Source organism: Carettochelys insculpta, chromosome 4 (assembly GCF_033958435.1).
Source record: "Carettochelys insculpta isolate YL-2023 chromosome 4, ASM3395843v1, whole genome shotgun sequence".
Taxonomy (NCBI): Eukaryota; Metazoa; Chordata; order Testudines; family Carettochelyidae; genus Carettochelys; species Carettochelys insculpta.
Genome location: NC_134140.1, coordinates 124,101,266 through 124,127,330, shown reverse-complemented (window position 1 = coordinate 124,127,330; position 26,065 = coordinate 124,101,266). Strand labels below are relative to the sequence as shown.

General features: G+C 41.3%; 2 protein-coding genes across 5 annotated transcripts; one reads left to right on the top strand and one right to left on the bottom strand.

Annotated features, from left to right (window-relative positions):
- Nucleotides 1-56: 56 nt before the first annotated feature.
- MRPS18C (mitochondrial ribosomal protein S18C) lies at nucleotides 57-8,738 on the top strand. Of its 3 annotated transcripts, XM_074993686.1 has the most exons (7): nucleotides 57-203; nucleotides 787-845; nucleotides 1,983-2,066; nucleotides 3,466-3,523; nucleotides 4,193-4,252; nucleotides 4,336-4,408; nucleotides 6,652-8,738. In XM_074993686.1, exons 1-7 carry the CDS (start codon nucleotides 65-67, stop codon nucleotides 6,653-6,655), a joined length of 477 nt encoding a protein of 158 aa, XP_074849787.1. In that variant the 5' UTR covers nucleotides 57-64; the 3' UTR covers nucleotides 6,656-8,738. The 3 variants fall into 3 exon arrangements, with proteins under 3 accessions (XP_074849787.1, XP_074849786.1, XP_074849788.1); XM_074993685.1 differs by lacking the exon at nucleotides 6,652-8,738 and having other exon boundaries at nucleotides 4,336-4,457; XM_074993687.1 differs by lacking the exon at nucleotides 6,652-8,738 and having other exon boundaries at nucleotides 83-203; nucleotides 425-845; nucleotides 4,336-4,457.
- ABRAXAS1 (abraxas 1, BRCA1 A complex subunit) lies at nucleotides 4,445-24,459 on the bottom strand. Of its 2 annotated transcripts, none has more exons than XM_074993683.1 (9): nucleotides 24,348-24,459; nucleotides 21,071-21,161; nucleotides 20,171-20,207; nucleotides 17,617-17,683; nucleotides 15,317-15,510; nucleotides 11,313-11,432; nucleotides 8,110-8,194; nucleotides 6,606-6,717; nucleotides 4,445-5,733 (listed from the first exon to the last, which is right to left on the bottom strand). In XM_074993683.1, the coding sequence occupies exons 1-9, from the start codon at nucleotides 24,432-24,434 to the stop codon at nucleotides 5,303-5,305; spliced, it is 1,224 nt and encodes a 407-aa protein (XP_074849784.1). In that variant the 5' UTR covers nucleotides 24,435-24,459; the 3' UTR covers nucleotides 4,445-5,302. The 2 variants fall into 2 exon arrangements, with proteins under 2 accessions (XP_074849784.1, XP_074849785.1); XM_074993684.1 differs by having other exon boundaries at nucleotides 4,450-5,733; nucleotides 21,071-21,157; nucleotides 24,348-24,439.
- Nucleotides 24,460-26,065: the final 1,606 nt, after the last annotated feature.

Below are 26,065 nucleotides of genomic sequence, written 5' to 3'. Positions count from 1 at the left end.
TTGTCACGCTACAACGATCAAATCGCCTTCACGCTACTGCGGTGGAGGAAGGTGTTTTCTGCGTATGCGCACCCTATTGCGCCGAAGGCGGCAGCAGCTGCCGGACGGGTGCCGTGAAGGGTCAGTCGGGAGAGTGATGGCGGTCACTCGCGGGTGGGGGAGGCTGCAGCAGATTCTGGCAGCTGGCGAAGGAAGCAGTGCGGGTGAGTTCACCTAGGGACGGGCGGGAGGGATCGCATGCAGAGCAGCTGGCCTCGTGTCCGCGCTCTCTGCGCAGCCTGGGGTGGAGGGCGCGCGGTTCACCTCCGCCCAACGTATGGGGCGGCAGAGCACCGGCCCTTTGCAGGCCCTTGACACGGGTAGGACTGCGCCCCAGATGGCTCTGGGGTCTCCTGTCTGAAGCCTCGGGGCTTGACCTCCGCAGGAGGCGGTCGAGGACGGCCTGCAGTGTGATCCGGTCGCCAGAGCTCGGTAACTGCGTCCGTGCGCCACCGGCCCTGCCCTGGTGTAGGAGGAGGGTTCGGCTGTCCGCTGATGGATCCGGAGCGCAGCGCTTGCCCTCTCCCTGCCGCCCCACGTCTCCTGCCTGCTTCGGACATGCTGCCTTGAGAGCGTTTTAGACTCCGGAAACAAACGGCCAGTGGAGCGTCCTTCGGTTCTTACGCAGTAAACCACGGAGGACACGCGGCGCTCAGTTTATGCAGGGAATTGTTGTGGGTATTTTGTTGTTAAACTCACTTCAAAATGGCAATTCTAAACAACGCTTTTATTTTCTTCCTTCAACAGTGTTGTGGAGAAGGGGATATAGTTCACAGCAGGAACAGGTGTCCTGCAATGTGGATCTGGTAAGAGGCTATAACTTGACACTTTTTATGGTTGATTGAACTTACAGTGCTAAGGAACAACAGGTCTTAAAAGTGTAAGTATATTCATGAGGAATTTCTTTGCCAAAAATGAAAAATTATGCATATTTCATGTGTCAAAATAACATAATATAATCATGCCAGTTTCAATTATTTTGGTAATTTATTTCAGAATACCTGTCAAAAGATATGTCTGTAAAAAGACAGATGACAAAGATTAAGGAATTGTTTTTTGACAGATTCTTTTTAGGCATATTAGTTTAGAACTTTAAGTAATATTTCATTTAAATTACAATACAGAAACATACTTCCTCCTGCCCCATTAAAAGCAGTGGAGAGTCTTGGTGGGAATCCAGGGTAATGGAGGAAGTCTTGCGGGAGGAAAGTAATTGCTGGGCAGAACCTGGAACTGATGCTGGAGGGTTGTTGGGTGTGGATCTGAGAAGTACAGAACAGTCTTTTGGGTAAAAGGGGAGATGATTAGATGTCTTCCACGCACACCTTACTTGATCATTAGTCTCTCTCATTCAGTTGGGCACATCTGCTCATCCCTATGTGTCCCTGCACATTTACTGAACCACTCCTGTCCCATCCCAATGTACCCACACTCAGCCACCCCTCGGCTCCTCCTACCCTTTCCTTAATATAGTCCTGTTTATTCTTTCATTAGGTAAATCCTGGAGGAGCATCCTTTAAGCAAGGAAGGGGAATATTGAACATGCTGCTTCCACCTGCTGAGTTCCAGCAGGTGCCATGTGGTGCTAAATAGAATCAAAAGCTTTTTCTTGTATCAAGTGGTGAAGAGAGAGTTCCTATTTTCTAACTTTTAAATATCTGGAAGATGAGGGGGTCCATGCATACAAATAGAAAAGCAGCTGAAAGACAAGATTGGCACCTTAACTTTTAACTCACATAGCTTAGGAAGGAAATGTCTCGGTTTGCAACATGAAACAGCCTCTAGTGGCATGTGCTATATCTCAATAATAGCTTTCACTTCAGTTTCATGGTGTTATTGTGTTCCAGAGAAATCAAGTAGATTATCTCTTGTGTACATAGCCACTGTATGTCCCATTGTGGGGGAATTAAAAAAAAGCACATTTAAACTATTTCTTATTTCAGCCAGTTGAAATGGAAAACCCCTATAAGGAGCCTCCGAAGAGATGTGTCCTGTGTGGAATAAATGTAGACTACAAGAATGTACAGGTGAGATTCTTTGCAATATGAATTTGTGCGGTGATTGTCTCAGGCAGTTGTTTGGTCAGTTTCATTTATGGAGAAGTTGCTATTGGAACAGGAGCAGCCAGGGAAGAATGGGGCTACAAAGATTATATCCTAGAAATGAAAGAGGTAAAATTGGGGGGGAGTGAAGAATACTCTCCACTTGTTATCTTTGCACTAGATGCAGGAAACACTGAAAGTGCCCTGGCAAACTGACAGTTGATTCTCTTTCTTTTAATCGTGCTGCTGGGGAAATATTTAGAGCACTGGTATGGTTTTTCTGGTAATAAGCATAGCATACAAACTTAAGACTGATGTTGTATGGTTCTCCATAAGGAACAGGAGATTAGATCAGTGATCAGTCTAACTATGTTTTATGAGTGAGTAGAAGAATGAAGTCTTCTGTTCAGAATAGTTGGGCCTCCTGGAAGAGAGACTCCTGATAGGATTTTGTGGACTGAGGGATGATATTCAGAACAGTGAAGAGTTTAATAAACTGGCCTATTGAGGAAGTTAATATTCATTTGACTGCAAATACGGAAAGTAAAACAAACAAACAAAACCAAAAACCCTTTATTTCCTTGACAAATATTTCAATTTTGTAAAAAAAAAAAAAAAAAAGTGCAACAATTTTTGCTCCTTGGAAATATCAGACTTTCAGAAGTCCTGAGCACTCATAGCTGCAATGGAGATTAATGGGTGTTCTCTGAGAAGTCACGTCAGAAGATTCTCAAACAGAGCTTTTAAAGCTAGTGCAGACTGAACCTCTTTAGTCCTACACTCTCTGGTCTGGCAACATCTGTAGTCCGGTTAATTTTAGTTAGCTGGCTGTCCACTTATAAGTGTGGCCAAGTTTCCTTCCATCCCATAATGTTTGTTTCCAGGCACCAGTTCTGGTTCTCAGTAGTCTGTGCTGGCTGTTAGCTCTACTTTACCCCTAAGTATCTTCTAGTAAGCAGTGGAAGTTTTGGTAATGCTGCTAGACAAAATTCACCCTCATGATTTAGTAAATTGTCTGGTTTGGGACCAGTCAGGTTCTAAAGGTGCTGGCTTAGAGAGATTCAACCTGTAGGTGGTTCTGGCCTTAATGTGTGACTCATTTCTTTATGTGTAAAGTGGGGATGATAGTAACACATCAGGAACTTATTAATTTCTTAATATTTGTAAATAACCAAGATAAATGCTACAGAAAAATATTTAGAATATTAATGTGCCTGGGTTTTAAATTCTGGTTTAAAAGCCAGCAAGTTGTTATTGTGATACGTTGTTTGAGGCACATATCAAATGCTATAACACAGGGAGTTTACATGTCAGAATATAGTCTAACTTTTAAAAATTATGGGTTTGCAAGAATATTTATTAGGTTTTTTTGGTTTTTTAATAGCTTTTGTCCCAGTTTATTTCTCCGTATACTGGACGCATTTATGGCAGACACATAACAGGTATGTAAGCTATAGTTTAATGTCAATTTAACAAATAATCTTTGTTTATCTTATAGGGGCTACAGCCACACTATCGCAGAAGATTGATCAGGGTTGATCTTCTGGGGTTTCATTTTGTGCATATGTGAAATGATGTTCCCAGAGGTCAACATCGACCCCTGTACTCCTCGCAAGAGGCGAGAATAAGGAAGGTTGAAGGGAGAAATGCTCCCATCAGCTTTCCACCGTGTGGACAGACACGGAAGTCAACAGTGGCTAAATCAATTTTTAGCTACACCATTGGCATTGCTAAAATTGCGTATCAGCAGTTGACTTCTATGTCTAGTGTAGACATAGCCTTAAGAGTATTTACTTAGAGCTAATATAAAAAGTTAGTACTTTATATTTAACCATTTTAGCAGTAACAATTTTTGTGGTAACAATTAAAATCAACTATGAAACTACTGCATAATGTGACAAGTAGATATTGTCATGATTAGGAATTCAGGTATTTTAATTGTACACTTTCTACGCACTATACTTTGTGCAATCTGATTTATCAATCCTTCAGTTAGACTTTTTTTCTTTTTAAAAAGGGGAGGGTGTCTGAGGGTATCCCTAATAATTGACCTATTAACTGAATCTATTATTTGGATACCTGAAATAAGATACTAAAATCTGTTTTTACAGGGTTGTGTGCAAAGAAGCAAAAAGAGATTTCAAAAGCTATTAAAAGAGCTCATGTAATTGGTAAGCATAGCTATAAACTAGATTTTGTAGACAAAATTCTTTTTATTTAAAAAACTTATTAAAACAGTATTCATTTCTTGCAGGATTTATGCCAGTTGCATATAAGGATCCAATATTTCTTAATGACCCAAAAATTTGTGATATCAGGCATCCGGAGTAAGTTATGTAAACTGTGCACAAAACAATAAAGTTATTTTATAATGTTTACATGCTCGTCAGGCTATCAGTACCTTGACTTCTGTAACAACTAACAAATTTGGAACTGATGTTCATGTAATTTATATTCCTACCCAAAATGCTTGGCATTCTTCTTAGCGCACATTATAGTAAATACCAGAATTGAGCACTCAAACGGAGAGAGAGTTCTACATGTTTACAGTAAAGGACGCAAAACATTAAAGTTCTCAACTTGTGTGCTATTTCTTGCATTAGAATCTGATCTTAAAATGCAGCAGGACTCTACTCCTTACTATACCTCCATATCTTTGAGTTTAAAGAGAGGGAAAACGTGGAGTTAAACTTGCTTATCATAGGAGCCATTTCCAAGTAAAACCCAAGAAAAAGTGCTCAGAATACAAGAACAAGTAATTAGAGTGAGACCAAGTAACTTATGCTGCTAACATAACATTGCAGCAGACCCAGACACCAAGCTTTTGGCACTGTAGATGCAGTTGCTGCTGAACAAAGTCTACATGTATTAGCTTCCTTTAGCAATAAGAGCATAGCAGCACTTATGACAAAGTATAGTAGAATATCCTGACTGACAGTTGCAGCAGCTTTAAGTTTTCAATATCTGTACTCTTCTACTAGTCTTCCTACTGTGAGTCCTGAGAAAGGGAATGCAGAGTGAGGGAATGTAATCTGGACTCTGCCCTACATTTTCCAAAAAAGAAACCTGCACTTTAAAAAAATATTTTTTAATTTTTTAAAAAACGATACATTAGTTTAGCCCTACTATAAATTGATAGACTGTGGTAAATGTGTTGGCAGTAGTTTTTTTGGTGCAGCAGTAGTCATCCTGAGGAAAATCCTACATTTGGACCAAAAGGATTAAAAAGTTGGCGACTGTGGATGTTCATTAGTGTCTGTAGCTTTCTCCAAAGTTTCCTCGTCTGTTTCAGTACCGCTCATTGTAAGTTTTTCTTCTTGGTTTCCGTTGTCTTGGTCCCGTTTTAGTAACTTGTGGTGAAGTTGAAATGAGCATGATTTCTTGAATGGTTTTCGTCCAGCTGTAGTTATGCTAGCTTTGCGCTTGGTTATCTGCCTTGTTCCAGATTCAGGAAAGTCACTGTCATCTTTCATTAGAGTCAGTTTGTCCATTACACTTATTTTGTGATCTGTGTTACAACAGAGTTTAGAAATCTGCCTGCCTTTTAAGGAAACAATACAGTTCTGAAGTCCAGAATTTGGGAAAAAAGTTTGTAAAGCTTGACAAAGGAAAACGTTTTCCTTTGGTTCATCTGAATCACTTGTGATCTCCCCTGAATAATAGAAAAAGAAATGCAAACTATCTTTGTAGTATTCCCACCATTAGTGCACCTTTTTGTTTTAGATTTGGAGTTGCTTAATGAAGAGGACTGTGGGAGCATGTTTCTATACATAACCAGCAAAGATCTCTCTCCTAAATTATGCTTACGTAGATAAATTATGATTAGCAAAGTTTCTCCTCTAGAGAGGTATTAAGTTTCCCTTTTGACTGTTGTTAAAAAGTGATGGTAGCTTAAACACAAGTATCCAAACTTTTTAGACTTCATGGGTGCATCTACACTAGGAACTAACTTCCCAGTGAGGCGCTACTTTGAAATAGCCTCCAGAGAGTCTACACACATTTTCCCTTCAAAGTTAACTTTGAAGTAAGGGAGCCCAACTTTGAATTTCTTACTCCAGTCCCAAGAATGGAGTAGTGCCCTACTTTGAAGTTAAACTTCAAAGTAGGATGTGTGTAGAGGCTCAACTTTGAAGTAAGCAACTTTGAAATTATTTTTGTAGTGTAGACATGGCCCATGTGTAAAGAAAAAAAATTGTGGTTACCAAACTTTTTGATAGAATACAGATTAGTTCTAGTTAGAAGTGACTGGAGTCCAATGCAGTTTAGTATCTAGTGGCAAACATCTGAGATTACACCTGTAGAGACTACTCACTAATGTAGAGTCTAGAATTAATTCCATAATATGGGGTTTTTAGATCTGACTTAATTTGGTGGGATAGCTGAAATCTGAGATTTACCTTAATGTCTTGGGGGGGGGGGGGGGTCCTCCAAGGAAATGCGATTCTTCTAAACATATAACTATTCATGTTCCTTTTTGCCAGTCATGTAATTCAAGGAAGTGGCGTGATTATCCTTCTACATTACCTGAAGTTTGTGTCTTCTCCCTTTTTCTTTTTATTTCTTGTTTTAGTTGATCCACTTCTGCGAGGAGTTTCTCTACTGATCGTTCACTGCCCTCTACTTTAGAACATATCTTCTGCAAAACAAGTTAATTCTACTGAACATTCAACTGTAGTCATTAAATTAGTCATAGGTTGGATTTATTTATGTGCTCCAGGTAAAGTTCAGTGCGTCCTTTAAAAAAAGTTAACAAGGAGCATGCTGTTCAAAAACAAGATCCATTAAAAAACAAAGCAGTATTGAGGGTATAGTGTGGATAGTAAAATGATTACTGTATTGGCATCTAATTGGAAAATACTTAGGATATCATCTAGTATAATTTACCTGTAATCCTGGAAGATTTGTTGCCATACATTCTAGTATTTCATGGAGTCTTTTAAACTCAAGTAGTAGGACCTTCTCTTTTGTTTTGGAGGCAAGGTAACATTCTCCCATCACTTAAAAGGACCCAACATGGATTTGTGGCACTCCTCAGGCCTACGTATAGTACTTATATCTAACTTTGAATGACTATTTTAAGTGATGTACCATATCAGTTGCCCCTCAATAAGGTAACTTATTGGTTAACGTTTCATATATGAACAGGATGTAATTTTCATAACCATGCTAGTTAGATACATTTTTTAAAAAGAAAGGTACATTGCACTGAAATTCATAGTTTATGGCCCCCAGCCAGAATGAGCACTATATAAAAATGTCAACTTTTAGAGCAGACCCAGCTTATGATTTGTGAACCTTTCAAAAGTGTGTCACCTTCAGTCTCCAAGCATTTCGTTCACTGCCCAGTTTTGGCTGACATGTTAACGCATATAATGTGGCAAATTGTTTTCACCAGTTTCACTGCTGTAATCCAAAATCCCTTTTGGAAAGTCATCTATGGAAGGCACTGATATGTATGGGTAGGAGAAACTAAAAGAAGATTTAGAATAGCAGAAGGCACACTTTTGTTCCAATCCTTACAGCTGCCAATCAGTGCCCCCTACATTGCTGTTACTCTACAATTTAGCTGATTGCACCTTCTGCAAGAGCCCTTCATCTTTTGTAGCAGGTACATTATTCCAGAGCCCAGCACATAACTCAAATTCTTCACTGACGAAGTCATTCGCAATTATCCAGGCAGTTAATGGAAATGCTAAATGATGTACGACTTATGTCAACTGCTCTGTACCAAGTCTTTCTTCCACCTCCTTTATAATTGCATATTTTTGCAAAAGACACCTTGGATGTAATTCTCATGTACAGTAATGCCACTTTACATCATAGTGGCATTACAAAAGGACCTTCAAGTGGAAGCAAATTTTATTTACACTCACTTTAATGCTTTCTTTGTGCTGTTGGGTTGGGTAGATGTTGGGTTGCCTTAGCATAAATGATATTTAGGACTTCCTGTGTGAATATTTGACTTGCTTGCAGTGCTTTAACATCTATGATCTGATAACATAAGCTTGTTTGAAAGCTAATGACCTACCTTCAATTCTTCCTGCAAGGTGGCATACATTTCATTAATCTTACAGACCTCCTTTAGTGATCCATCTTCAAGAAAAAATTCTGACCTTTAGACACAAAAAGAAGCCCAATGTAGAATTAAACATAACTATGTATGCACATGAAGTGATGCTTAGCATTCTCATGTCCACTGACTTAGATGCCTACCTCGGTAGTAATTGCTTAAGTGTAGCAGGTATTCAGTGAATAGTTAAATGATGGATACTGGCATTTACTTCATGTTAGAATATAAACTGTAGGTATCTGGATTCCAAGACTAAATGATTAACAGACAGCAAAAACAACAGGTTTGGGGTGAAAAATAAGCATTTTTCAGTTGGCAGATTTTTCAAAGGGAGGTAAGTTGTCTTCACTTCCATTTAAGCGCTTCCCTGGGCTTTGTTGGTCTTGCGTTATAAACTCTTCTGGCAAGGGTTCGGTCTCTGTCCTGTGAAGTCCCATGTAAATATATAATATGTGTAGGAGAATTGCATATTTTAGATATGTATCACAGAGGTAGCCGTGTTAGTCTGTATCTTCAAGAATGACAAGAAGTCCTGTGGCACCTTATAGACGGATATTTTGGAGCATAAGCTTTTGTGAGCAAAGACCCGCTTCATCAGACTCATGCATCTGATGAAGCGGGTCTTTGCCCATGAAAGCTTATGCTCCAAAATATCTGTTAGCCTATAAGGTGCCAGAGGACTTCCTGTTCTCGAATATTTTAGATATGCAAGTGTTTGTTTTTAACTTACTACATATCCCAATTTTTACTGCTGATTAACAGTACAGATTCCATTCGGAGATTATACTTGTTTCTTAAATCTTCTATTAAATAAGATGTTTTGTGATTTTTATCCTCTCGGATCCAGAATCTCTGGTAAAAGCACTTGAAAATGCAAATCAATAACCTAATTCTATCTCTGTGCGTTGGCCTGCAGCAGAGGCTCTCAGATGAGGGATACATTTAAAGTTAATAGAAGATCAAGATGCTTACGGCCAATCTTCTGGGATCTGATTTAGTGTGCCTAGTGGGGCCACACTAAATCAAATGATCAGGATGCTGCTGTTGACACTGGTATGCCTTGCAGTTGCAAGGATTAAGAGAAGTTGAGTAGAGCATTTGTCCCATCTACCTCCTGCTGTGGGGGGGATGATTGATTTAAGAAACATCCACTTCAGCTACGTAACTCATATCTGGAGTTGCATATTTTTTGAATCTATATATGTATATATATATTTTTTTCCTCTCCTACTGTAGACCTGGCCTAAAGGAAATGCAGGCATGCAGCAGGGAATATACCAGTGGTTCTACACTTTTTTTTTTTTTCCTCCTGGCAGCACAGGGCTTGTGGCTGAACTACAGCTGCTACGGATGGTAGTCTCAACTGCTATGACTAGACCGCAGTTCTGGTCCTCTCCAACAGAAGAAGCTGCAGAGGCTTCTGCTTACTCTTCTGGTAGCCTCAGCTGCTCCCTTCATGTGCAGAGCAGGAATGCTACACTTGATGTGGACAGCTGTAGCAGGGGAAAGTGAGGCAGACTGGTAGCAACAGGGGTTCCTTTCATTCTTATTCAAGTGTGAAGGCAAGAAGCTGCAAGCCAGGTGAATGTGTGGCTTCCTCTTCAGCCAATTGTACTGTTCAACGGGATCTCAGGCAACCAGACAAGAACAGTCTGCTGCAGGGGGAGTTGGAAGAAGACAGGGACAGCATGCTGGGGATGGAGAGAGCAGCACAGGATTCAACCTGTTGCAGGAACAGGTTGAACAGGCATTAAGGCAAAGGGCAGGGAGCTAGGCAGAGTGGCAGATGAGGGGATGAAGTGGGGCAGCATGCAGGAAAACTGCTGAGAGTTCTTCGTGGAGGGACTGTACAGGAGTACAATGCCAAGTTGTTGCATGAAACATCTCACCAGCCTCACGTAGAATCAAATATTCAAAAGAATGGAGATTGTCCCTGTGCTAAGCATATTTCATAGTAAAGAATAGTCTAGCAAGTGATTTGAAACACAGGTGCATGACACATTTCCAGGTCTTCTACAGATATTTGAGTGCCTTTGGACAAATCACTTAATATCACTGCTTTTGTTTCCCCAAGTGTGAGATGGAAGTAGTCTCTAGCTATCTTTCCAGGTGTGTCAAGATGCTTAATTTGTTAATATGCAAAATCATTGTCAAATCCTCAGGTGAGAGAAGGGAAAGTAATATTAAAGGAAAAAAATTGACCCACATTTAGGTTTTGTAAAAGCACGATGTTATAATCCATTTATTTTTAAAATTACATAAGCAGTGTTTCAGTTCATTGCTTATAAATTTATTTTTAAATAAGCTGTTCTAGATGCAAATCCAGTGGCACCAAGATAAGAAAAACCAACTTAAGAAAAAAGTCTTTATTGGCTAATCTACAAAAATGCAAAGAACAAAGGGCATTACAGAAAAGTAAACTGGATCTAATTTCAATAACTTAAGGTAGTAGTAGTAGTGTAATAAAAACATTTTGTACTCAATATTTTGAAGTTGGCTGTCAGTTCAAATTAAAACAACAGCTATGGCAAATCAATGAATTGCAGAACAAAAGCTGAGGCAATAACACAGAGGTAGTTGTGTTAGGCTGTATTCTAACAAAACAAAACAGCAATCATGTAGCACTCTAAGGACTAACAAAAGAATTTACTCGGTGATGAGCTTTCCTGAGACAGAGAGCTATCTCCAGATCTGAAGAAGGTGGTCTGTCCCAGGAAAGCTCATCACCTAATAAATCTGTTAGTCTTTAAAGCGCTACAGGACTGCTGTCTTGTTTTGTTCAAAGTTTAGGCAGTGATTTTTGTACATGGATAGCAAATTAGAAAGGCATCAATTGCTGAAGAGGTTTAATGGATTAGAATTTTACATATGAAGTACAGATCCAAAATTGTGAACTGGTCACTGATTTGCATTTAGAGAAGAGTTCAGTTACCCTACAAATCATCTTTGGCTCATATTATTTAATACAAAACCTTTCACTTATGAAGGTTACCTGCTGGGCTGTATCACATGAGATACTGTAGGTAAAATGTAACAACTGTTTTTCTCCTTAATAATTCTGAAAGTGTCAAACTTCTGATTCCTTTACAATATGTCAGTATTTGAAATCTACAAAATATTAGAAAAAACAAGCTCAGTACAAAATGGTGCTTCATTCTTACCTGTGTTTTTTTACTGCTCTGCCAAAGCCAGCAGAAATACAAGAGCCAGACACAGTTCTGTAACCTTGCTGTTCTGCCATGCCCAAGTTGGCAACTACCAGAGGAACTTTATGGAAAAGACTATTTTAAAAAGCAAGAACAAGAAAATTTATCATTGCAAGTTTTAGTAGTTGTACATCCGTGAAAGAAAGTTTTTAACAAAAATGTATGATACAGAGGCAGAATTATGTTATTAATTGTCATGGATGGGGTCTGCAACCTGCGACTCTTTAAGGATGACTTTGTGGCTCCCGATGCTACAATTGCAAAGTAAAAAAAAAAAAAAAAAAAAAAACCTGATTATTTTTGATAAACGGTGAATGGCTAAAAGCCCCAAAATGAACAACTCATATATAAATGTGATCTTGAAACATAAGATAAATCCCCCAGCATCCTAGAGAGAGAGAGAGAATGTTTAGGAGGAAAATTCAGGAAGACAGTAGTATGGACAAAGTGCGAAGAAACAGACTACATAAAAAGTGTGTGAACATCCTGCAGTAAACATACAATAGACCCCCAAGTTATGCAAGGGTTGTGCTCCTGTGCACCCTCACATAACTTGAATTTTGCACAAGTGGGGGGTGGGGAGCCGGGAACTAGGTGGCAGCCTAGCTCCTGGCTTCCCCAGGCTTCTGGACGCTGGGGGTGCCAGGGAGAAGTCGTGCCACAGCAGCTGTCTGTCCGGCCAGCTCCCCCAGCTGGGGGAGCTGGGCAGGAAGACAGCTGTGGCAGATTGGCTTCTCTCTGGCTTCCCCAAGCTGGAAGAGCCAGGGGCTGGAGTGGGGAGCTGTGGTCCTTTCAATTTGCACTTAGCTTGCATTAATGTGAGTTAAGCACAAACCAAAATTGCACTTTTCAGGGGTTTATTGTATATTTCATTACAAATTGTTGAGTGTGCACTGTTCTTAAAACAGGTTATAAAAAGTATGGTTTGACTTTATTTATTAAGGACCGTCTCATTCACACACATTGCAGCTCTTGAATTACTGAGTTTTTTACCAAATTGGAAAAAAATAGCTCTTCTTGCTAATTTGGTTGCCGACCCCTGCTCATGGAAGAACAAACTTCAGTACCAGACCAACTTGTTAGAACTATAGTAAAGGACAGAACAGACAGAAAGAGAAGTACACAATATTTTGGGGCAGAGTCAACTGGCTTTTGTAAAGGGAATTCATACCTGACCCACCTATTGTAATCTAGATGGGGTCTTAAAAATTGATGATCTGTTTTTCAGTTCTAGCAGAGAAAGGATGCAAAGCAATAAAATGTAAACTGTTTCCAGTGCAAGCATGATTAGTTTGTTGCTCATACTGGGATAAGAGACTTCCATTCTCCTTCTGACCTATATACTTCTTCAGTGAAATTCAAATGGTGGATCTCTAGAGTCAACTGGCTGGGTCATCCATCTTTTACCTTAACCTCTGACACCCACTTACTTCAATGTCAGTTTAGAGAACATAAATGACAGTAACAGAGAGGTAGCCGTGTTCTCTATTGGAAAAGAGGCTGATATGATGAAGTGGGACTGTCTCTCAAAAGCTCATTACTGAATAAATCATTTTGTTAGTCTTTCAAGTGCTACGTGTCTGCTATTTTGTTTTATAAATGACAGTAATAAACCATGGGTGGTTAAATGTTACCCATAAAAGTGGAATAAAATGCATTTTTTCTTTTGTCTTTTTATAATGTAGAAAAGGTGGCCAGAAAGTCTGTTTTATAATATTTTTTTACAATAGAAATTACATTGCCTACTTTTTTTCCTGAAAGGCTACAAGTAGGATTCTGACATCACAGGTATCAAGAAAGAAAATATGATTGAAAGCAGAAATGATTCTTACTTAATTCAATTTTAAGTTTTCTGAATGTGTTTTTAAACTAATTCCTACATTAAAATTTGAAAAAAGATCTTTATCAAAGACTAAAGGTCTAGCCTCTTAATCAACGACAAGAAGTCTCCCAAATCCATTCTTCTTGTGCCAACAATGAAATCTCAAAATATGGAAGACAAACCCTGATCTTCCTGATATTTTTAAAAATAAAGAAAAATCATCCTCTTTATAAAACATCAGAAGAGTCTGCCAAAATTCTACCTTACGCAAATTACTTTTTAAAAGGGGGAGAGAGGCCAATCTGGATTTCCAAGAGGTAGGCAAAACTACCAAAAACTTTCTTGAAAAAATGATGTTAGTTTAACAAAGAAATAGTTTTGTAAACTACAGTGTTAAGCCAGCTTTCTGAATTTAATTAAACTGTGATTTAGGTCACTGAGGCATGAAGCCATAAGACCAATTTAGTGAGAGAGTTGTATTGCTGCTGCACCAAATTGCAACATTTATAAAAAGTGTCATTATGTGTCAAAATGTAATGAAAAGTAACAGGAAAATTCAACATAATGCCTATTAAGAAAAATGTGGTAGGCACTGATATGCTAGCTTGAACAAGCTAGATACAAGATAGCCAGATTAGAGCTGAGTGGAAAACAGAATATCCATTCTACTGGAAACTCAGTGATTGAGATTTTGCTCTAAATCAAAATAAAATGTTGGCCATTCCTGTGGAAGGGAATATCCCCATATGGGAAGATACTAGTTCAGCTGCAGCTTGTCTTTCCTGTCCACCAGCCCCAGTGGTGGTGGGAATTAAGAGGAGGGGGAAAAAAAAGTGATAGAGGAAGGCACTCCAAGGATCCAGGCAGCCTGGCCTATGATTTCTGACTTTCAAATTCTCCTCCAGGTGAGGCAGCCCACCTGGTGAGTTGTTGGAGAGCAGGGGGACCCTGGAAGCTAGAGATACAGATGACCGTGGGAGCCAGGACTCCCACCCAGTGTCCCAGGTGCACTGCAAAGGAGTTAGTGCATCTGAGGAACCAGGAGCCTGAAAATCAGGGCTGCCAAGGAGTCAGGTGGACAGTGTCAGGTTGACAGGCAGAGTTCTATTGCACTGAAAACCAGCCTGGTCTCCACAAGAACTTTGTCAAAATATACAAATTCACACAGAAAAACTAATTGGTGTTTTCCAATGGAAAAACATTGTCACAAAACGCCTGTCCAACTCTAATGTAGATGTTTTGCTTCTGGTTAGGATGTGAGTTCCCAGACTGCCTAAAAGAACTGCCAATAATCTACGTAGCTTGGTGGTGAATTTGATACAAACGAAGGGTGATAAATAATGAAAATGGCATACGTTGTTTTTTGCCTACACCAAGGAAGCTTCGTCAGAGACTAAGAACAGTCATCAAAAGGGCCGATAGCCACTATGGGCCCCTGGGCAAGGTGAGAGAGGGAGCTCAGCTCTGCACCCCTGGAAGGGGCAGGGGCAGAAGGGGAGAGGCCTAAGGCAGTCATCCCTTAGCGCTGCTCAGACTGCTCCCTCAGAGCTGCGCAGAGCCCTGCTGCTATGGCATTTCAAAGGGGCCTGGAGCTCCAGGCCCCTTTCTAACACCAGTCCCTGGTGCCACTGCTCCCTTTGGTACCCCCCACCCTGTTGGCAGGTCTGACAGTCATTGACAGAGATTCCTTTATGTCTGCTATAAGGGTCCTTAAAAACAAAATACGTATGGACACAGAACATAAAGATTTGCTATATCATTAATTATCTCCTGAGCTGCAGAGACTGATTGTAAAACTTGGGAGCTGAGAAAATCAGACGGATAGGGACAGAGCGTTCAAATGAAAGACGCTAGAGAGGAAAAAAATATGCAGATGGCCATCCTAATTATAAGGGAGAGGAGATGATCTACTAGTGTAAAGAATATTTTCTAAATCTATTTTGCTAACTTTGTCCGGTTTAATTGAAAATTGTTTTAATTAACAATCAATAGGTTTCCTAAGTGAATCAGTCAGTGCTGGCATTAAGAATAGCAATTTTGGTCCAAAGTACTACAAAAACAAATAGCATTAGGAAAGTAACAACACATATCACAAACCCATATCCTGCTAGAATTAGAACAGCTGAGAGGTACTTACCCCTCTTGCGGTCTATGCAAAGCATGTTCCAATCTGTAAGTGGAACAGCTTTCTGTAGTTACACTTGAAGTTAATAACAGAAAGACAAGACCCTGATTTGATAAGTATGACTGTAAATTCCTGTGAAGAAGTCTTTCTCGGAATGTCATTGTTTGGTCTGTATTACGTCTGAATTTGTACCAGCCTATCACATTCTGGGTAGGAAAAAAAAAATTGATCTTCAGTGTTACCATTTCCTAGAATTGCACATCACATACAACAAGTGTGAAAAAGTCAAAAAAGGGGCCATCACTGAACTTAGTGGAATAGCAAGTAGCAGCTTGACTTTAAACACGAGTAGAGTAGTACCAGCCCTATTGAGCAAAGTACTTAAACACAAGGGCTGTTGCCACACTAGCCCCCTCCTTTCAGAAGGGACATGGTAATGAGGGATTTTGGAAGATGTTAATGAGGCGCTGCCAAGAATATGCAGCACCTCATTAGCATAATGGCAGCCACACGTGATTCAAAAGTGCCGCTTTCAAAACACACACCACCTCTGTAGCCAGGGGCCTTTCAAAAGGACTCCCTGATTTCCAAAGTCCCTTCTTCCCATTTGATTTTGGGAAGAAGGGGCTTTTGAAATCGGGGTCCTTTTGAAAGGCTCCTGGCTACACAGGCGGCATGTGATTCAAAAGTGGCACTTTTGAATCATGTGCAGCTGCCATTCTACTAATGAGGTGCTGCACATTCATGGCAGTGCCTCATTAGCATCTTCCAAAATCCCTCATTACCATGTCCCTTCCGAAAGGAGGGGGCTAGTGTGGCCACAATCAAGTTGTTAAATTAAAACTATTCATGCTTATACATTCTACTGAACTGAGGCCTCACTGAGAACATTTCATACCCCTCACATGCTGAGAATATAAAGCGATCAATACTGGTTTGCTTTCAGAGCTTATGCCGAAATCAAGCCTGCTCCAAACTTGGTCCACTAGCAGTACACCTATTCGCTGTCAGAATACAGTGTCATCTTGTTTATTCTTTTCTGAAGCAAGGGTGTTTGATGAAAAATAAAATTTGTATTTTAAGTCACGCAAGAGAATGCCAATCTGATTCACTAAATGTCAGGGCAAACTCTTCCAAAGCATGAAGAAAAAGTCCAGGCAAATAGAATTCAACTGTCTGTTTCAAGTGAGATGTTTGAATTGAAAAATACTTCTAAGCTCCAGCACAGAAGAGGCCATATGATCTCCCTGCAACACTTAAATTAGTGGTCTCAAACTTTCTGGCCTGTGGTTCACCCCACTCAAAGCAAACCTTTCCACAGACCGCCATCCAGCCAGCCATCATGACAAAATGCATTTGCATATCAATATCTTAAATACTAAATTATTAATATTAGTCGTCTAGAGTACAAAAATCTAGATACGCAGCTGTGGGATGGGGTTCACATGCAGGGCTGAGGGCGGGAGGAGCAAGTCCTGAGCCCGTGGCCCACCTGCAAGATGGTTGCGGAGCACTAGTAGTCCATGGACCATGCATTGGGAAATACCAATCTAAATGGTTCACCGATCTAAATGGTTCCCATGCATTAGGAAACACCGATCTAAATGGAAGACGGAAAAAAATCACAACAGAATCACAGAAGAGGGAATAAGTATTTCCCAACCCTCTAAAAAAAATAAAGGATGTGTTTTGTGAGGACCAACTTTCAGTACAATTTGGATTTTTGACATTGTGGCTACGTCTACACTAGCCCCAAACTTCAAAATGGCCATTCAAATGGCCATTTTGAAGTTTACTAATGAAGCGCTGAAATGCATATTCCGCGCTTCACTAGCATGTGGGTGGCCGTGGCGCTTCGAAATTGACACGGCTCGCCGCCGCGCGGCTCATCCCGACGGGGCTCCTTTTCGAAAGGACCCCACCTACTTTGAAGTCCCCTTATTCCCATGAGCAGATGGGAATAAGGGGACTTCAAAGTAGGCGGGGTCCTTTCGAAAAGGAGCCCCGTCGGGACGAGCCGTGTCAATTTCCAAGCGTCGTGGCCGCCCACATGCTAATGAAGCGCTGAATATGTATTTCAGCGCTTCATTAGTAAACTTCGAAATGGCCATTTGTGTGGCCATTTTGAAGTTTGAGGCCAATGTAGACACGGCCTGTGTGAAAAGACAACACAAGGAAAAAAGTTCATGAAATGAAAATATGGAATGATACTGGTAACTAAATATATGAATCAACATAGTACTATTACACACAGTTATCATAATACCCTGACTAAAATCCCAGAGTATGGATTATTTTTAAAAATAAAATACCTTTTTGCAAACTGATAATATTTTCTTCAGAGCTGGTTCATTCAGTTCACCGGCAGAGTTATAAAAGCTAGAAAAGATCATTAGAAGGATCGGAGAATATAAAGTTACTGTTTCAAAGTAAATACTGCTTAAAATAATCTAGCAGCTGCCTCACATCAGACTGATCAAACGTTAATAAAATACCCCAAAGTCGAATGGAAAACATTTTCCCAGTAGATACTGATTTTTTTGTTTATGCTTAATAGTCAGAAAATTAGACTATTTAAAGTGATAATATCAAATAAGGCCATCTATTATTTACATTCACAATACAGATATAGGCCCTGATTTAGCCAATAATTTAAGAACAATGTCATCAAGATCATGCCATAGTCACACCCTACATAATAGTGTAATCATTTTTGTGAAAAATATGCTTTTTGAGGTGTCCTATAAAAACTAACAATACTTACAAGCAATATTATTGTGTAATATTTATATAAAATGTGTATTAATCAGTACCAACTTAAGATGAAATTATGGTTATAATGTGTTTACTGGACAAATCTGTGGAATGGGCATACAGGTTTCACAAAAGACAAACTGATGCTACTAGCCAGGTGTCACCAAAGTTGACTGGCAATCAGCTGTCAAGTAGCAAAGAAAGGGAGCAGGATCAGACTGATCTGCTTGTGAGCAAACTACAGTAGAGAATCTTTCTCACTGTGAGACCCCCAAGCCTTCATCCTTACAGCTGGAATGAACTTTAACTAGGGCTAACCATCAGGAAAATGTATTTCAAAAGGTGAATGGGTGATGAAAATGAGGTGCAAAAACATAACCAGAGTTCAATTCCTATCTCCTTTTTTACCAAAAAAGACAAAGGAACCAGACCTTTGATTATGGGGGATTTCCTGGCCTTAGAATTTGGTCAGCAATGTTGTTAGGAACATGTAAGGATTTTACCTTGAACTAAGGCTAATGGGTTAAGATTTAGCTACTAGAAAGTGTTTTATGTTTATTTGTCTTGTGACCATTTATGACTGTAGTGCTTTAGACATGTACTCACTTAAAATTTTTCTCAGTAGTTAAAGAAGTTTTTTTTAAATGAATACTAATCAAATGTTGTGTTTAAACTGAACTGTTTTAGTAACTCCAGTTAAAATAACAACCTCTCTACTCCAACAACACCCTCAGGACCTGACCAATACTGGATGAGAGAATTTGTCAGACTAAATGAGGTCAGTATTGTCTAGCAGCATTACCAACAATTCCACTGGTTACTGGGCTCTCAGAAGACATTTAGCTAGATAATACAGAACACTGAGAGCCAGGACTGGTGGCTGGAAACAGACTTTATGGGACTGTGGGAAACCTGGCCACACCCATGATAAGTGGTCATTTGGCTAACTAAAATCATGCCGGATTATGGATGTTACCAGATGAGAGAGTAGTTCTGGGTTAATAAGGGTCTATCTGTATTGCATATTGATTCCTTACAATGCCAATGGACCTCTGAATTGCCCAGGAGAGGGCTGGAGAGAGCAGAACACATGGTTTGGGAAAAATCTGGGACTGGGAGTATGTTGGGATCATCAAGGTAGCAATAACCAAAGTTGGTGGAAGCCAGATTGTGATTCAAGTGTTGCTGACTGGCTGCTGGACCAGAGCTATAGCTCTACAGCAACACACAGGGTCTCTTTGCAAGCAACCCAGCAACCCACAGCAAAACACTGTGAGGGATCCAGGTTACAGGGTAGGTGGTAACACAACCTCTCACTTGTCTGGACTACACTTGGAATGTGACATGCAGGTTTAAATATTTTAATGGAATAAAGATGGATTTTGTTACATGCTTAAGGGCCATAGTAAGTCAATAATGATGTGGTGTGGCTTGAAGGCTTCAGCAACATAAGTTTGGACTAGATGTATTGAGTGATGTGGGGTCACCTACATTTTTCTGCAGCATCCATCATGGCATATGAGTGCCTGGAGAGAGAGAGAGCGAGCGAGCGAGCAAGCGAGTGTGTGTGTGTGTATGTGTGTGTGTATCAGTCACATTTAAAGCCAGTTATCTCAGAATCGTCTACAACTGGAAGCAAGTGAACTGTAGCTTTATTAAGTTGACAGTCTCCCCTTTCTTATAATATATCCCCAGTGGGTCACGAGATATCTGACCCTAATGCTATTACTGGTCTATGATCACATACTGACCTGCATCAGTGTAATTCTGGGGGAAAATTCTACTCATGGGAAGAGGCTGATTTAAACAAAAAATGAAGCTATTTTTAATGTTAGAGTGAGTCTCAGGAACATCACATAGTGTGCACAGTGCAGATCATGGTGCTGGTGATATATGTATTTTTACATGCACACAAACATGTGTACCCGGAATTCAGCTAATAAAAAGGTTTTGAAACTAACACAGAATTGAATCAAATGTATCCAAAAGCATTTTGTCTCTGTTATTTGGAGAGCAGATAGTCATTCACCCTAGCTGTGTTATAAGACCTGTGCTTAACTGATGTAGATAATAATAATTTGATTTTGTACACATATAATTAATGATACTAACCTGAAAAGTTGATAGCATGGAATGTGCTTTTGTATATCTGAAAGAAAAAACACATATTACTCTGGATTTGTGTACTCAGCACTCACACTCTTCTACAAACTATATTCATAGCCATATCCTCCTGAGAAGTTAACATTTTCTCAAGGGACCTTTAAAATTCAAAACAACTAAAACAAACACTAAACTCCAATATCTATCTGCATTGGTTCAGGAAATAAAAATAGTTAATCTTTAAAAATAATCCTATGGTTTTCAAGAATAAAGGGAAGCCTTCTATATATTTAGGTGCATTTTTCAGACTATTTTTTCAATAAGAATCATGGGTCTTTTTTCCATTTTGTTCTCTTCATTTTGCAGAATAAGAGTATAGATAAAATGCACATTTCATCAAAATGTATTTTGCAGTTAAGGCCCAGATCCTTCAAACCACAGTTTGCTGGATCAGGACATAACCATACGTACCTTATACTAATTAGTCAAAGTCAAAGTGGTCTAAATGAGCTCAACTTCATGGAATTCAAAGTTATGCCAGATTTCACCAGGACTGAATTTCGTCCAAAAAGAGTTAGGTGACTTATTGAAGGCAAGAGGAGGAGTCAGAGGCAAAAATCTGTTTTTAATGTTACTGTTTGGTACAGAAGATGTATTCAAGAAAACATAAATACATAGTTTTGTTTCCATATGTCTGTTAGAATTATTAGATAAAATATTTTATGTTGATATTTAAAAAAATCAAATGGTTAAAAAAGTAAAACAACATATGAAAGATCAGCTCACAAAATGATATATACTATATTTAACTATAGCATTGTGATAAAATTCATTAAGATCTTTGTTGCCAATCTGAGGTAAAGTATTTAGGTATATGCACTCCCTCTCCAAAATCAAGAGCAGACTCACCGATTGTATAAACAACTTCAACATCATCCATCTGTGAATCAGTAATGCTGTTCTTGGCTTCACCTTTCACTTCCCCAAGGAGGAAACCTTCCTTTGTAGGGGATTCAAACAAAGGAAATGGGCATTAGAGGTAATGTTTTTATTGATAATGTTTTTAAAAAACATCATCATCCTCTGGACAATGAACTGTGGGAAACAGGAGTTCTACAATTTACAAAAATAATCTACCATAACAAGCACCTTTGTTTGTTTCTCTTGCACTTTTACCAGTATCCTTTATTTTGTGTGGTCTGCAATCATTTCCCATATGATTTATTGCCATAACCAGTAGTGCATTCAAGGCACAACAGAAAAGACCACAACTAGGTGGTGAAAATGACTCTCCCAAAATGCTTACGCAACTTCCCCTTAGGTTTGACAAAAGCATATAGGAAGACAAGGCAGCAGAAATAAAACTGGATTACCCAATTTTTTCTTCACTCATATTTTTATTCAAAAACAATGCCATCCACCTCACATCTTTATAGCCTTTCATTCTTGTGAAAAGTTTCCTTTTTAGCTATTTTAAAGATGTGAGGTGGATGGCATTGTTTTTTAAACAAAAATATGAGAGAAGAAAAAATTGGGTAATCTATGTATTTTTTTTTATTGCTTTTTACTTCTGTTATGCTTCCTTTTTAAAAAAACTGAACATGAGGACTTAGCTTTAATGACTACCTGTCAGACTTAGACCTAAAAGTTTGGCTGGGTCTTATCAACTATTCCATAACATACTATGCAGAAGTAGTAAAGGCTACTTTGACACTACATACACAATGCAGGTGAGTTACAGTTCTGAAAAACAACAACTTCCTGATAATAGTGTACTTAGATTCTAAACACTAATGTTGCAATAAAAAGTTTTAATAGAAAAGATTCTTTGTTCCTAAAAAAAAAAAATTAAGAACTAGATTGAATGTATACTGTCAGATTAGAACAGTGTGTGGATCTTCATATCTATGAATGTAACTTAAAATGTGGTGAAAAGCATAAATTGCATCAGCTTTGTTAGCAATTTTCCAGGAACTTCATTTCCAAACCAATGTCCAGATCTAAAACTTGATCTGCATGGCCAGATTCTGAGCAGGGTCCCACTGAATTCAATGGAGATTAGAAATGTAAAATCCTGTTTAATGAGTAAACCAATTCAATGCCAGGTTTAACCAGTGAAACGTTAAACAGGTTGTGGGGTAGGAAGCTGGAAAGCCATGGCTGGGCTAGAGCACCCCCACATGTGGTGCACCAGGAACCTCACTGCTCCAGCCTGGCTGATGTGTCCCTGCCAGTGGCGCTGCCGTGGGCAGGGGGAACTCCAGCCCAGCCACAGCAGTCCCCATCAACAGCAGCCCAGCCCAACACAGGTAGAGGCGCTCCACCCCAGCCAGAGCAGCCCCAGTTCCTAGTGCCCTGGGCATGCTGGATGCAGGGCACGCTCTAGCTGGGCCAGAGCAGCCCTGGTTCCTGGCACCCTGGGCGTGCTGTGGGCAAGGATGCTCCAGCCAACCAGAGTAGTCTCAGACTCTCTTGCAGCCTTGCCCCTGCACCACCTGCACTGGATGAGGGGCTGCCCCAGCACCTACGAGTGAACTCTAACTGGTATGCTTCATCCATATCGGATGAGGCTTACAGGTTAATCCTTAGCATCCCTAATGGAAATCCATATGGGGAAAGAGGTCTGCCAGCATGACGAAGCTTGCAGGACCAAGGACCAAACTTTTGGGTGAATAAGGCAAAATCATTATCTTTACTCAGGACCAAGATAATCAAAACTCTAATTTCCTAAAACCTGGGCTGAAAAGCATTTTATACGTTTCATATGTGTAATTCTGGGGGGAAACATTGCAGTTTAGAAAAAATTTAAACCTTGATCCTGCAATCACATCCATATAGTTAGATCAGCATTTTGTGTGGGCCCAAGAGTCTGCCTATACTAATCATTTTACAGAACTGGAACCCACCTCTCTTTTATCATTGCCACTATATTTGAAACTAGTTAATCCATCAACCCTGGGAAAATGGCTATGCTCAAATATGGAATTCCCTGGCCTGTGGATGTTGGCCATAATGAATGATAAGCAAAGTCTGTTACTAAAGCTTTGTTATGTACACACCATCATAGAGACTGTACATGCATAATGTCATAAATCCTTAAAGCCCTGTATTTAAACTTTTATTTTGTTTTTATTATCATATGTAGGTGATTGAGCAGAAAACCACCAATTATATACTGCTGTGTTCCACTACTTCTCATGTTTACAAGTTAAATTTAAGCTAGAAAGTACAGTATATGTATGTATACTTTTTCTTTTGTATAATTGTATTTAAAACATGTTTTGTTTTTATTATTGTTCTGGTGGCAGAGGTCTAAATCATGGGTTTTCTGGATTACTGACACCCGGATTAAGAAGGTTAAGGTGTACCACATACAAACTGCTTTCGAATGGCAGTGACATCTGAAGTGGGGAAGATTTTACAAAAAGGGATGTTGTAAATGACTCACACCAAGAGAGAGCAAAATCCTTCCCCTTCACAAAGCAAACTGACTTATTTTTAAGAGTGCCTTGTAATCAGCCACACCCGCTCCAAGGATTTCTGCCCTTTCATACATCCCTTTCCAGTGGGGAGAGAGTCAGCAGAAGAAGGCAGTATGTCCAGAATTACTATACACACAGTTATTTATAGGGACAGGGCTGTGGCTGCCAAAGTGTAACCATCAAGAGAGGAACTGGAGTAAGCCACAAAGCAGGGAGCGTGTAGGAAAGTGAAGCACGGGGAAGTCACTGACACCCAGGAAAGAGCAGCTACTCCCCACCCAGGAAAAACTTGGGAATTGGGGAGGGTGGAGAGGATGAAAACCTACTTCTTAATGTCAAACAATCCCTCCCTCCCTCAAAGGCTGACATCCCACCCCGCCCCACCCCCCAGAGACAAACACCCCGTCCCGCCCAGCCCCCAGAGACAGACCCCCTTCCCGTCCCTGTCCCCAGAGACCCCCGTCCCGCCCAGCCCGAGACCAACCCCCCCATTCCCGTCCCTGTCCCCAGAGACCGACCCCCCCCCGTCCCGTTCCTGTCCCCAGGAACCCCCGTCCCGCCCAGCCCTCGGAGACCGAACCCCCTTCCCATCCTTGTCCCCGGCCCCCTCCGCCCCCAGCGCGCCCGACAGGGCACAAGCCCGCCGAGCCCGCGCGCCATTTTCCCCGGCGGGGCGGGGCGGGGCGGGGCGGGGCGGCGCTCACGGTGTCCGAGGCGGTGTTGAGGTGCTGGAAGGTCAGGGCCCCGAAGACGAAGCCGGAGAGCAGGGCCGAGGTGCTCTCCCCCTCCATGCTCCCCGCGGCGGCGGCAGTGGCCGCACCAACAATGGCAGCGCTGCGCCTGAGAGACCCCTAGTGCCCAGAGCGGGGAAAGCACCCGACCCTGGCCGGGGGGAGGGGCACACACACATCGCTCTGCCGGGGCACATGTACACACCCACCCAGCACCGCGCTGGGGCGCACATACACAATACACACACTGCTCTGCTGGGGCACATACATATACGCACGCACTGCTCTCCTGGGCACACGTACACACAGAGACACACAAATGCTGCCCTGCAGGGGGGCACATACACACACGGAGCACTCTGCTGGGGACACATGTACATGCACACACCACTGCCATGGGGCACATACACGCATAGTGCTCTACTGGGGCCACATGTGTGCAAGAATATTCAGCACGGCTTGGAGCACAGGTATATACACAATGCTTTGGCAGAGACAGGTAAACATACAGTTCTCTGCTAAGGGCACACATACACAAAGCTTTCTACCCAGGGCTTATGTACACAAACAGCCTTCTGCTCAGGACACATGTATACACACACAGCACTCTTCTGTGGCTTCATGTAAACACACACCCAGAGCACTCTGCCTTTGGCACATGCACACGCAGCATTCTGACAGGGACAAACACGCACACAGCCACAACACTGCTGGGGGCACATGTACACACACACAGGGCACTTTGCCAGGCACCCACCCAGCCTTGCACATAACACTGGTGCAGGAAGGGGATAAATCTCACGGGCACAGCTCTCAGGCATTCCCCCAGCATACTCACACCCAACCCAGCCCTTGCTGAGAGCATCCCCTGCACACAGCTAAGTGACTTTGGAACAGTTTGTGTAGTGGGGGTGTTGAGAGCCACTGAACCAAACTGTAATTCCTCTCTGGGATAAAATGGAAACTATGTCAAGCCAGTGGGTGCTGCCACATCACAGCGCCCCTAGTTCCAGCATGTCTGTACACATACCCCTGCTGAGGGCACCTACCCACACACAGAGCCCTTGGCATCTCTGCTAGGGGCACCCCACCCCCACCACCCAAATGGACTCACAGACGCTGGGAACACACACACAAACACACACAGCTCTCTGCAGGGGGTAGTTGTAGAAGTAAGCTGTAGCCAACCAGGCTCGGGTTCCCCAGAGACGAGGCTGCACCCAGAAGGCGAGTGCTATATTTGGTTTAATGAAAGCGCGTGACACCCGTGACGGGAGCCCCGGAGACGCCACAGTCACCAGTGGGGAAAAACCCGACGCGTCGGAGCTTCGCTCGGGGAGAGGCTCAGTAACAGGCCTCCTAACACTAGCTGATAAAGCTGAGCTCATTAACATAAGATTGCCTGAAATTGCCTATGCATTCCTTATCACTATCTCTTGTGGCCTACTGCCAGCGTAGCCTTGAAATCTTGGCAAGCGCGGCTTGTTCTGCAGCTGTTCCCATGGCAGTTTGCAGCTTTCACCTTGCACAGACTGGTCTGTTTAGATTCTCCTGAGGATTCACAGAGGGGTCGATCTGCTCTCATGAGATGGTTACAAACTCTTCTCGCACCCTACACTCCTCCCTGCGACCCCTTTGCGAACGCTGAGGCTAGTAGGAATCAAGTGAGGTGGTTGATGCTCTTCTGGCAA